This window comes from Mustela lutreola, chromosome 8 (assembly GCF_030435805.1).
Source record: "Mustela lutreola isolate mMusLut2 chromosome 8, mMusLut2.pri, whole genome shotgun sequence".
NCBI classification, from domain to species: domain Eukaryota; kingdom Metazoa; phylum Chordata; class Mammalia; order Carnivora; family Mustelidae; genus Mustela; species Mustela lutreola.
Window position 1 is genome coordinate 70,033,346 of NC_081297.1, and position 13,507 is coordinate 70,046,852.

Here is a 13,507-nt window from a genome sequence, read left to right on the forward strand (position 1 = left end):
AGTATTTCTCATCAGCAGTGTTTCTCAAAGAGAGGTCCTCTGGAAGCATGCAGAGGCATCAACTGGCAACATTTAAGAGAAGCCTGGATCACAGCCTCCAGGCTGCACCTCCTATCTCAGGCATCCAGCTCTGGAGATGAGGCTAATGGATCTTTTTAACAAACTCTCCAGGTGATTCTCCTACACACTAAAATTTGAGAACCACTGATGAATATAAAGAGTTTCATGCTTAATAACCCAGTGGTAATACTATATTTACTCATCAAGAAAAGCATTGAGTTTCCACACAAAAAGCAGCAGAACTTGGAGGAGCTGGTCAAGTTAGCTTGTTCAGAGTTTGTAAGTGACTTGGAAATTTGTAGGCTACTGACAACTGAGCATATTACAGTGCAACATGTACCATGCTTTTGGAAATTTTATCTAGGTTTCCTCAGAAACAACTATCTTACAAAGTCAGATAAAGAGGCCATTCACAGGAGACTAGCTGCTACTGGAGGGTGTCCCCAGCCACATATTCAGGGATTAACAGACTTAAGAGAGTAACAGAACAAAATGAGAGAGGAACAGTCCAGACTTTCTTCAGCCTCCAAACCTGCCACCATTTTCCTAGAATTTTTTTAACACGGATCTGGAGAGGCACACAATCATCCTACCACAAAATGGGGTTTAAATTGTTTATGGTGGAACTCTTCACCCCATGGCCCCGCTGTACTCTATTGGCTTCCCCTGTGGCTCTCCAGCACCAAGGAGCAGTTTCCAATAACCATCACCTGGGAGCGCTCTTCCAAAGTCCCATTCCCTGGCCTCTGCCCAGACTTCTTGAGTTGGAGCTATTAGGAATCAGGCCCAAACATGTGTAATCTATAGATACGTATCTTGAATGATATAATTATCAGCATCATTTGGCAAACACTGCATCAAAACCTTAACTACAATATATTTCCACCTTCTCACACACTTTATTAATGTGCAGTCTCCATTACAAGAACTTAGCTAGTCTTCTTCCTTTTAAGTTTCTAGAAAACAATACTTGTAAGAATAAAGGTTTTAGCTCAACTGCATAGGAGGCTTTATCTCAAAGCTAATTACCCTGAAGCTTTAAGGACTCCTGTAAGCATGTCCTTCTTCCAAGGCACTTAAAATAATTTTTAGTCATAATTTTGCTTTTATATTCTTAGAGCATTCCAACTTGGGTAAACTCTGGGCACCAAAGAACCTGAACCTGTCCCTATCCATAAATGATAGCATATATGACTAAGCCCTGCCAAATAGCCCCAAATTAAATATTTTTAATAGCTTGGGTTTTTTTTTTTTTCTTCTTACCAATGCGTTCCTATTCTGAATATTCAGAATAGGAATATTCAGCCCCCCTTTAACCTGATACTGTGCACTGCAGCAGTATATTTTTGACGAGGGTTCCGATATTCATTCAGAGACAATATTAGTGCCATGATGGCCTGGGACAAGAGCTGATTGCAGGAACAGATGGTCCAGGCAAAAGCCCACCCAGAGGGATACGATGATGCCATGTGTGTGAGAGCTGTTTGAGAAGTCCGAGAGGGTAGCATGCTTCAGAGATTAAGTGGAGACTCTGAAACCACACTATGTGACCTGAACTCAAATTGATTGATTTACCCAGTGAATTTAATAGATGGGTCTCATTCATTTTAAATAGGAAAAGAAACCTGCTGCATCTTCCCTATTCATGAGCTCATTCTCCAATTTAGGAAGGTCGCTTCATGCTCAAAGCGAAAACCAGCCTTCAAGTTGGGAAGCAAAGGTTTTTTGCAGGACTCAGATGTTCACGTTTTCTGTGCTTGGGCTATTTTTACTCAGCAGCACAGACGGTAGGGTAAGCACAGATTTCTTCAGCAGTTTTTATTTTAGCAGGTGTGGGATCCTAAGCCATTGTCCTTAACACACACACAAACACACATGCACACATTCACTTCGTGCATTTGAACAGCTTGGGAACTAACACCATCCTTTATGTGATCGTTTGGCTGTCTGCTTCTGGTTAGGGGAAAAAAGGTATAAAACATAACTTTAGGAAGACCTTTTTCAGATGAGAATGACTGAGATGTCATGAAGGAATATTATGATAAATCATATCAGAGCCATTTCAAAAAAAGGGCATCTCTGCAAATGAAAGATCCTCACCAGTCTGAGGATCTGCAAGAGACATACCCGAGAGAAACATGAGCTCTGCCACAGAAGGAGGTTTTGATCAAATGAGAAGTGGCCTAACCCCTAAAGGCATAGGGTCTGATTGGTACTCTAGGGTACCACTCTTCCAATCTCAGCAGGAATTGAGGGGTCCTGGAATCAAGCCCCACATCGGGCTCTCTGCTCAGCGGGGAGCCTGATTCCCTCTCTCTCTCTCTCTGCCTGCCTCTCTGCCTTCTTGTGATCTCTGTCAAATAAATAAAATCTTAAAAAAAAATAAAGTTACAGCATACCTGTTATGTGAATACGATATTCCTCCTTGAAGATCTTTTGGAAGAAAGGAATCTTGAACTGCATGTGGGGAGTGTGTAATCCAGGAAGATTTACATCAACATCTCCCATAAAATGTGGGAATTCCCAGTCCTGTCAAAGAAGATCAACATAAAGACATATTTGTGATTTGTTTCATTCCTAAGCAGCAAAATACCAAAATTGACTTTTTATAAGCACTTATTTTAAAATCATTTAAATGCAGCAAGCTGTTAGATGTATCTGTTTCATTCTGTGATGGTTATTTTATGTACATTCGGTAGTTGTGTGCATCAAAATCAAAATTAAGTCATAACTTACATCCTCAGATTTTCTCTTTAATGTTGTAGTAAGAAACCAATATAGAATTGATTTGCATCTATACGTGTTTATCTCTTTCATTCTGGAAAACTGATCTTAAATTTTTATAAGAAGGAAGTGATCCATATTTTATAATATGTGGTAATTCGGTTATATTTTGTTTCACTACCTTTAAAAAATATGAACCCCATAATATTGTGTTTTGTGTAAGAAGACAAAGTAAAGAGAGTCTAATTCACTTAAGTTTCTCAAGTCATATCCAAGGGACTTTTATTAATCATCTCTGCTAGTAACTACATGGAGTGGAAAAATGCCAAAGACTCCTGTTCTGTTCTCTTGTAATTTAGCATCAATTTGAACCAAAATGATGGAGGGCCTGACATGCTAGCATGAGAGATGAACAATGAATTAATTCCCAAATTGTCTTAGTTATTTTCTTGTTATAAGGCAAGATCAGGAGGGATGACCCTCCTTCTCATAAGGAAGGGAAACAGTTGCAAATGAGGATATTTTTAGGTGTCTCATCCGCTCTTCACTTTTGGGTACAGCACCAAAGTTCACAGCTAGCATGTAAAGAAAAAAAAAAGACTAAATATGAAAAAACATTTGTGGTGGATCCACAGGCATTAATACACTTATTTCTGCTTTTAATAACTAAATAATCACTAAAAATTATCAATCCTATATTTAGTGAACTTCTTTTAAAAATATTATTGAAAAAGTGATGAAATACGAATTTCAGATTTCAATATATTATTTCAATTTAAAAAGTAAGTTTCTCCAAGACTTCTGTATATTCAGCTGATACAGATGTGCCAATGATAAAGTGCCTGAACATCATAGGAGTGTCCATGTCCATTCCATTCCCCTTATTTATTAATTATTTACTTTTTTTTTTTTTTTTCGTTTTTTGAGAGAGAGAGAAAGCAGGTGGGGGGACGGCAGGGGCAGAGGGAGAGGAAGAGAATCTCAAGCAGGCCCTTTGCCCAGCAAGAAGCCCAACACGGACTCGATCTCATGACCCTGAGATCATGACCTGAGTGGAAATCAAGAGTCAGAGACATAATCCATTGGGCCACGTTGGCACCTCACCACTACCCTATCTGCTGAGAATTCTGACCAAGGGGGAATAGGTTTCAGAGGAAAGGAACCTATGAAAGTAACCAGGTAACTTTTCAATGTCTGTTAATTTCATGATCTATGGATCATTCCAAACTGCTAATAAGAAATTCTTAAAGACACAAAAAGAAAAATGAAATGATACCACATCATCTTTTTCTATTGCAGATAACTAGTTGGTCTCACCTCTCCTTGTTTTTCAGACCTCAGCAGTAAATTAGACATGTAATTTGGAAAATTCAGAAAACTCAAAACATAAGCTGGATAATTTAGAACATTTTGATTTAAAATATTAGTAGGAAATAAATTGGCAGTAATACTCGTAAATTATTGCATTTTTAAAAAATGCATTTTCCTTGGGGCGCCTAGGTGTCTCAGTGGGTTAAAGCCTCTGCCTTTAGCTCAGGTCATGATCCCAGGGTCCTGGGATCGAGTCCCGCATTGGGCTCTCTGCTCAGCAGGGAGCCTGCTTCCTCCTTTCTCTCTGCCTGCCTCTCTATTTGTAATCTCTATCAAATAAATAATAGAATCTTTAAAAATAAAAAAAATAAAAATGCATTTTCTTTTATTTTTCATCAATACCTTGTTCTTCTTATGTTACTTGAAATATTCTTGGTAAGAGAATTGGAATTGGGGGCACCTGAGTGGCTCAGTGGCTTAAGCCTCTGCCTTCGGCTCAGGTCATGGTCTCAGGGTCCTGAGATCGAGTCCCATATTGGGCTCTCTGCTCAGCGGGGAGCCTGCTTGCCTCTCTCTCTCTGCCTGCCTCTCTGCCTACTTGTGATCTCTCTCTGTCAAATAAATAAAATAAAATTAAAAAAAAAAAAAAGAATTGGAATTGAATTTGGTCTTTTGTTAAAATATAACTGACATCTCCCATGAAAAATTATGCTTGACACATAAAAGGACTGATAACCAGAGTATCTTTCACTTGCCCTAGATAACACAAAGCATTACCAACAGAGCAATTCTCTTTTTTTATTTCTTGGTTTACAAAAGAGAATACTTCTTGGTAGTAATTGGGCAAATATACTTAGTGTACCTTCTTTTTGGAAATATATTCTTGGACTACTCTCATTTAGCTTTTTATTCCATGAAATGAAATTTTTCTACTAGGTATGAAATTGGTTTTAGTTTGAAAGTGATCTCTAGAGATTTCTCATAGAATGAGATAAAAACTTGATTCACGAAAAAATAGTTCCTCAATGATTTCCCACCTATAGTTGGAGAAAGAAAGATGAATTAAGGAAATAGAGTGCAGGCAAATGAGAAGAGAAAGTCTTGCTCCTTATCTGGAGAACGGTGTTACTTTTTTTTCTTATTTTTTTCCCTGTTAAAGAGGTCATCAGTTTAGGGAGTTTGGGGGAATCTGTGATAGAAGTAGCTGGTGTCTAGTAAGAAAAGTTTTTGGAGAGAGGATTAATAATAATAAAAAAAAAGACACTACATTCTCTTAGAGTTATCGTTCTACATTATTTTTTTATAATCACCATATTTTGGTTTTCCTTAGTCTTGGACTCCCTGTCCCCCTCCTTCTCTCTCTGTTAGTCCAGTGTTAGTACTTCAATTCCTACTCTGCATACTTCTCCAGACTCATTATTGGGTTAGTGTAAACTCTGACCACACTTGGCTTAGATTGGAATGCTAATAATAAATGCTTCCATTTGCAGGAAGTGCAAAGCTTGTCTTCATGGACAGGGGTATCTGAGGCTGATGACACCCCAAGTATTTACTTAAAGGAGGTAAAAGGGGAAGGGGATGGAGTTCTGAATCTCCCTAGGTGTCAGACTCTTCATCTAAAAATTGGGGTTAAATATAGTAACTTCACAGGCTCCTTGGGAAGATGAGATAATGCTTGGACAGCAGTGAGCAGGGGCTGGAGACAGAGGAAAGAGACAGGGAAATGGCCAACAACCATGGCTGGTTTCCCCACATGATCCCAAGGTCAAGTTTATCCTACGAATGAAGCAGAGGAAGCAGATGGGTCTGTTTTCAGAATCACATGTAAAGCTGGTTCCAGGTCCCGGTGAAAAGCTTGGATACAAATGTCATGAGAATCATGGCTTTCTTTCCTGCTGCATAAATGTAAAATATGTATTTTGAACAAGATCAAAATGTTAAGAGAATGACAAGGCAAGATGTGTTTAGCTACTAAGATCACAGTAGATATAAGTTAATACTGTGCCTATTATGAAATGTGCATTTATTTTGTTCTTCAAGAAATGTTATCAATATTTAGTAATTCAAAGTGGCCTTCTTTCTGTTATTAAATCTAACAATCACTATAGAAGTCTGTCACATTTGTGGTTCAGTGAGGTGAGAATTATTTCAGCATATCAGGTCATAGTATCATAGTATAACATGCTACTCCAGTTTTCCTCAGTTCATGGTGATGAACAGACTTCCAACTTTGTATATTGCTTCATATAAGAAATAGTTAATTTACATTCAGATGGGCATATTTCCTATATCAGTATAAATGAGCAGTGCCATGGTATATATCTAAGCTTATTTCTTATATACTATGGCTTACTCTGCCTATAGCAATAAAAATCGCATTTGGACATGTAATTTGGACTAAGGCGTCCAAATCTGATTCTGTCCAAATGCAGCCCTATCATTCATGGACCACATTTGGACAGAATTTTAAGGCAGCATTCAGTATATAGGCAAAATGGTCTCGGGATATGCTGGATTCACCATTCCCTCATGTTTTCTCATTGAGACGCATACCTTGGGGCCAAGAAAAAGAAGTTGGTACTATGCGGAGGAACTCAAGCTTGAAACCAACAATAATGTTTTGAATTCCCCAACTAGCATTCAATTTTCCAAATCAAATGAAGAGACCTCATTTCTATATAGAAAAGTGCTAGAGGATAAAAATGTGATAACACTGATTGCTCTACCCCACAAAACTAAAGCCACAGTATCAGGACAAAAGTTATATTTTGCGGGGGGGCAAATATTGGTCACCTGCTTTTTTAGGAAATTAAGAGATAGATTAGGTTAGATTTTACTGAAGAGTATTGATAACCATTTAGAATAGAACTGACTATAGATTTTTAAATGTTAATAAAAAGTAGCAACAGTTTTCAATGGAGTAAGTTATATATCTCCTCTTTAGAAGCATTAGATTTAGCTTAAAATGCTTTCAAAAGCAAACTACAGATATGCTCTGTTTTCTGTTTGTTAATCTCTGTTTCTCCTATTTCAAAAACAGATTTAGTCCCATGAATATCAGAATATCAGTTGACCAAAAATTTCCCCAGCTGGTAAATGTCCTTAGCTTTTCTATGTTAGCAAGCATCCCAGCAATAGGATTTTAGGAGCCATGGTGGCCTGAAGAATTGTACTCCTGTCTGGGCGATATTATGGTTTCTTATTAAGAATCTCAGGTGTCGGACGCCGCTGTGGGCCTGGCTGCGCTCCGTCTGCTCTGTCGCTTACTTTCCTAAGCGCTGCCCTGCCGGCCGCCATGGCAAACGTGGCCGACACCAAGCTGTACGACATCCTGGGCGTCCCGCCCGGCGCCAGCGAGAACGAGCTAAAGAAGGCATACAGAAAGTTAGCCAAGGAATACCATCCTGATAAGAATCCAAATGCTGGTGACAAATTCAAAGAAATCAGTTTTGCATATGAAGTACTGTCAAATCCTGAGAAGCGTGAATTATATGACAGATATGGAGAACAAGGTCTTCAGGAAGGTAGCGGTGGAGGTGGTGGCATGGATGATATTTTCTCTCACATTTTTGGTGGGGGATTGTTCGGCTTCACGGGCAATCAGAGTAGAAGTCGAAATGGCAGAAGAAGAGGAGAAGACATGATGCATCCACTTAAAGTGTCTTTAGAAGATCTGTATAATGGCAAGACAACCAAACTACAACTTAGCAAGAATGCACTCTGTAGTGCATGCAGTGGCCAAGGCGGAAAGTCTGGAGCTGTTCAGAAGTGCAGTGCTTGTCGAGGTCGAGGTGTACGCATCATGATCAGACAGCTGGCTCCAGGAATGGTACAACAGATGCAGTCTGTGTGTTCTGATTGTAATGGAGAAGGAGAGGTAATTAATGAAAAGGACCGCTGTAAAAAATGTGAAGGGAAGAAGGTGATTAAAGAAGTCAAGATTCTTGAAGTCCACGTAGACAAAGGCATGAAACATGGACAGAGAATTACATTCACTGGGGAAGCAGATCAGGCCCCAGGAGTGGAACCAGGAGACATTGTACTTTTGCTACAAGAGAAGGAACATGAGGTGTTCCAGAGAGATGGGAATGATTTGCACATGACATATAAAATAGGACTTGTTGAAGCACTGTGTGGATTTCAGTTCACATTTAAGCACCTTGATGGACGTCAGATTGTGGTAAAATACCCCCCTGGAAAAGTAATTGTTGTGTCCGTGTAGCTCGAGGGGAAGGAATGCCACAGTATTGTAATCCCTTTGAAAAAGGTGATCTTTACATAAAGTTTGATGTGCAGTTTCCTGAAAACAACTGGATCAACCCAGACAAGCTTTCTGAACTAGAAGATCTTCTGCCATCTAGACCAGAAGTTCCAAACATAATTGGAGACACAGAGGAGGTAGAGCTTCAAGAATTTGATAGCACTTGGGGCTCAGGAGGTGGTCAGAGGCGTGAAGCCTATAATGATAGCTCTGATGAAGAAAGCAGCAGCCATCATGGGCCAGGAGTGCAATGTGCCCATCAGTAAACTCTGCAAACAAATTGCACAGGTGGATTTTCTTTCCACATTTGCCCGGTTTGCTTTCAGCGATCCAGCTGGAGTGTCTGGTCAGTCCAGATGAACTGATGGACATCTGTTGGTCTATGTGTAACTTTAAAAATTGGTATAGTATCTACAGAGTGTATAATTTAAACTAACCACAAAGCTTTACATCTTCATTTTGACTGTTCTGTAGCAGAATAAAGCACTTGAAAGGAAATAAGACTCCCTTTCACACATGGGTTATAAGTTTCAGTCCTGGTATCCATGCTTGATTTTTATCAGTTTTGTGTAGATTTTATGTTTCATATTTTAAATCCAAATCCCACATTGTAAAGTTTGTGTACAATTTGTCCTGAAGCTTTGTGTTTGGCTGCACCTGCGTAAGCTGCTACAAATAGAATAAAGAATTTCATAGCCTGTATCTATCATTTAGATGCATGGAAAAATGGGCTTTGCACACCATGGGTTTGGAGCTGACTGGGAACAATGGAAAAAAATAACATTAGCTGTGGTTGTAAAGTCCCCTCCACTTTTTTTTTTTTTACCATCCTGTGAAAGGTTTCTGAAACTCGATAATAAAAAGCAGTTGGTATAAATTAAAAAAAAAAAAAGAATCTCAGGTGTCTGATTTCTTTCAATTCTATCGTTCTTCTAATTGGCAAAATTGCTGTGGTATCACTTGGTTGAGTAGCTGACTAAATCCCTGAAAACACTGACATATAGTAAATTTTGCTTATTTGTTTTTTCCATGCCTGCCTCTCCCATTGGAACATAAGCTCTAGGGAGCTTACAGAAGTTTCCCCCTCTTTGTTCACTGGTCTATTGCCCAGACCTGAAATAGTGCTTAGCATCTAGTGAGAATTCAAAAATTTGTTGAACTGATGAATGTAACTCTCTGAAAGTTAAACATGCACAAGAGTCCCCTTTTTGGCTTCATGTAAATGGTAACACAGAATGGATTTAGGTAAACAGAGGCAACACAAGAAGTACCCGTTTTTGTGAATAATATTACACATCAATCTGAGACTCATTATTATGAACAAAAAATTGGTTGTTTTTCTTTCCCTATAAACTAGGTATAGTTCAGTCATATGGAGGGTAACCCAAAGATTAAACCATTTGCCAAAAATCCCAGAAGACGGGAGACAGTGGATAATTACAGAAAGAAAGTTGTCAAATGTACATATTATGAGATGAGTTAATGTTTGGGGAGTTACCAAAAATGCTTGTTGCGATGATCCAAGATACTTTTTTAAGTTATCGTATTTATATTTAGTAAATTAAAGAAACTCATGAGACACATCCAATCTAGTCCAAGAACCAAAAAACTGATATAAACCAACATGTGATTAAACAAAACAGGATAGAGGGTCATTTCCCATGGTGGGTGATGAACAAAAGTGAAATACCAGAAGGTTACTCAGATGCCCTTTGACAAATACCTTTTTCTTATATGTTTTTCCTTCATTTTCTCTTAATAGTTACTATTTTTCCCCTCAAGGGCAAATGAATTCTATAACATTTTGAAGTTTTCTTTCAGGAGGCTATTTTAAAAATTTATATGCTATTTAAAAAATTTTAAAAATTTAAAATCTTTAAGGAAAAATCTTGGCTTTCTGGTTGAAGTAAGCTTTTGTCAACAAGCAGTAGATGGAGATGGCAGATCTCATTCATCGCTAGAACAAATCCCAAGTCAGACTGTAGACCCTTACTTAAAATGTTTAAAGAACTTGACTCTTTCATGTGTTTTTGTATATTCAAAGATACCAATTAACTCTCAAAGTGTTGCCCAAACAATCTAATTTATCCTAAGGGCCTATTTTGTAATGTTATTTAATGTATTTTCTTCATCGATGATCTTCCTTACTTCCAAAGGCCAATAAGAATTTTCCAGGCTAATTTTAAAGCCAACACACTTCAGTGAGATGAAATGGTGGTTTAATGCAGGTAGAAAAGGTAAATAAGTCAATCCCAGAGTAGATTTGAGAAGTAAGTATAGTTTTTGTTACTTTTAAAGGACTCTACTATGAGGTTCTGGCAAAACAGCAGTTAGTTTTCCAAAGCTTTATTAAGTCTATACCCTTTGAAAGCCTTAAAGCACCAAGATGGAAGGGTGTTTGATGAAATGCATGGGGCCTCATTAACAGAGGTCTGGCTTTGGCAGACTGGTGTGATGAAGAACAAAATAAAAATCAGTCTTGCAACTGTTTACAGCTACTAGAAATGCATCATGTGGCATCTAGGAATAATGGGAAATCAATATCCCTCACTAGAGCAATAGAGTTCACCAGTACACAAGAGAGAGTACTTGACTTCTTAGAGACTCCTCTGTGGGGGGATGGAAAGAACCAAACCCCTTGCCTAGACAACTTGCTGATAACCAAAGTTAGCACATGGTCTAAAGAAGCACATTGTTATAACTCGTAATAAGTCCTTTTGGATGAAATCTTCCATCAGTTACCAAAGAACATGACTTGCTTTGCACTTCTTAAGAACAATGAATATTCACTACATAATAGATTGGCGTATTATTTTACTTAAAGGAGAGCTCCTAATAACTCCTTTTCTCCTTGTAAGGGAAGACAGAAATCTAGTGGAAGTTCTTAGACAACACACTTTCATGTTATTTTTCAGATACTGGCTGCAGTTCAATAGCACATAGCCCTTTGCTTACTCTGTGCTTTATTGTATTTGCACATTTGGTACAAAATGTCACCGCTCCAATATCTGTTCTGACTCTGTGCAAGCTGCCAGCAATGGTCACATGCAGTTGTCTGAATGACTAATTCTTTCTATGGGCTATAGAGAAAAATTAATTGCATGCTGTCAAAGGAATAGATATTACTGTCCTTGGTAAAATTTTTATTTATTATTGAGGTCATTTTTCTCTGTGCAAAAAAAATAGTAATAGTGGAGATCAGTGGGTAAATGTAACTCAATATAAAAATGTTCACTTCACAAATAGAGAGTGTGAAGTTGATCTAAATATCAGGTGGGCGGTTAAGGTAAATTACTGGTAGGATTTCTTGCAATGGGTTCATTTCTATGATTATTATTCCTTTTTTGTCAGGAATGTCTAACAGAGCATACATTCTAGTTGGGAGACCTGTCAATCAGCAAGTTGCATTATAATGTGATGTCAAATAGTTAATCAGTACTCTGAAGGAAATCCAGCAGGGTTGGGGGATGAAGAATGGTGAGTTCGGGGTGGGTGTTAACTAGTTTAGTTAGTCAAAAGGAAACTTCTTCAAGGAAGACTTTTGTTTTTTGGTTTTTGTTTTTGTTTTAATTTTTTCAGTTAACATATAATCCAATATTGGCTTCAGAAGTAGAATTCAGTGACTCATCACTTATATACAACACCCAATACTCACCACAACAAGTGCCCTCTTTAATACACATCACCCATTTAGCCCATTCCTCACTAGCCTCCCTCCATCAAGCGACTCAGTTCGTTCTCTGTTGAGGGTGACATTTGTATAGAGTACTGATTGGTATGAAAGAAGAAGTCCTGCAAAGTTCTGAAGGAGAAGCTGATCAGCTAGAACCAGCAGCAAATGCAAAGACCCTAAGGGGGAAATGAGATGGGTGTGCTCAAGAAACAGCAAGCGTAGGGTGGTTGGTAGGCATTTGAGTGATGTGGAATGTGGTGGGCTGGCTATTGGATGAATAAATACCAGTTAGGACACCAGAGCAATAGTTTAGCTGTGAGTTGATGGTGGGTAAACGAGTGTGATCCAGTATTCAGATCAACAGGTATTTTAAAGGTATTACCAACTAAACATGAATTTACCAGTTGTGAGAAAAACCAGTAGCATTCACTGGGTGGGGAAAGATTGAGGAACTGATACACCTGTAGAAGATAGGGAAGTGGGTAAGAAATCCAGAGATTTATTCAGGACATGCTACTATTAGAAATCCAAATGGGGGTATTGTGTAGATAGTTGGGAGCTTATGGGAGAGGCAAAAACTGGAGATATAGATGTGGGACTCAGCAGTGCACTGACCTAAAGCCACAGAACTGAATAAAATCACCTGGAAAGAGAGTATACGAAGCCAGGAGAAGAGAGATACTTGCCAGGGACTTATCACTGAGGCACTCCACCATTCAGAAGTTGGAAGAGGAGAGGCCAGTAAAGAAAAATGAAAAGGAATGGCATACATGACAAGAAAAACAAGAGAGGGGCACCTGGGTGGCTCAGTGGGTTAAAGCCTCTGCCTTTGGTTCAGGTCATGGTCCCAGGGTCCTGGGATCGAGCCCCACATTGGGCTCTCTGCTCGGCAGGGAGCCTTACTTCCCTTCCTCTCTCTCTCTGCCTGCCTCTCCGCCTACTTGTGATCTCTGTCTGTCAAATAAATAAATAAAATCTTAAAAAAAAAAGAAAAAGAAAAACAAGAGAAAATGGCCTCCTAGAATCCTAGAAGCCAGGTGGAAAGCGTTTCAAGAAGGAAGTAGTGATTAATTCTGTTGAATGAACCTAAAATATCAAGTGGGAAGACTGAAAAGTAACTACAGGGTTGTTGATCATGACAGGACCTCTGAGCTCCAGAGGAAGATGATATTGTGGACAAAAGCCTGACTGGAGTCTGTTCAAAAGCAAATAGGGGGTGAGAAGTAGAGGCAACACTACAGAACTCTTATGAGGAATTATTAGTGAGAACAGGAAAAAAAAAATCAGTAACTGCTAAGAAACTATAATTACACTAATCTCAAATAAATTTTTTTTAGTGTAACATAAATTGAATTTTGGTAGAATAAGGGAATCTGAGACCTAAAATACCCTTTTTATGTTTAAAGATGATGTTAAAATCTGGTATCCACCAATATGGGTATTCTGGTTGTTTGTAAGCCGATGTCTACTCTGACTGG

The 13,507-nt window shown here is 38.6% G+C and overlaps 1 protein-coding gene across 3 annotated transcripts in view; it reads right to left on the bottom strand.

Annotated features, from left to right (window-relative positions):
* TMEM117 (transmembrane protein 117) overlaps nt 1–13,507 on the bottom strand; it is a 500,039-nt gene that overhangs the window by 26,031 nt on the left and 460,501 nt on the right. For all 3 annotated transcript variants that reach the window (XM_059185591.1, XM_059185592.1, XM_059185593.1), the window contains one exon: nt 2,460–2,589. In XM_059185591.1, the coding sequence (XP_059041574.1) occupies nt 2,460–2,589 (130 nt within the window). The remainder of the gene's footprint in view (nt 1–2,459; nt 2,590–13,507) is intronic.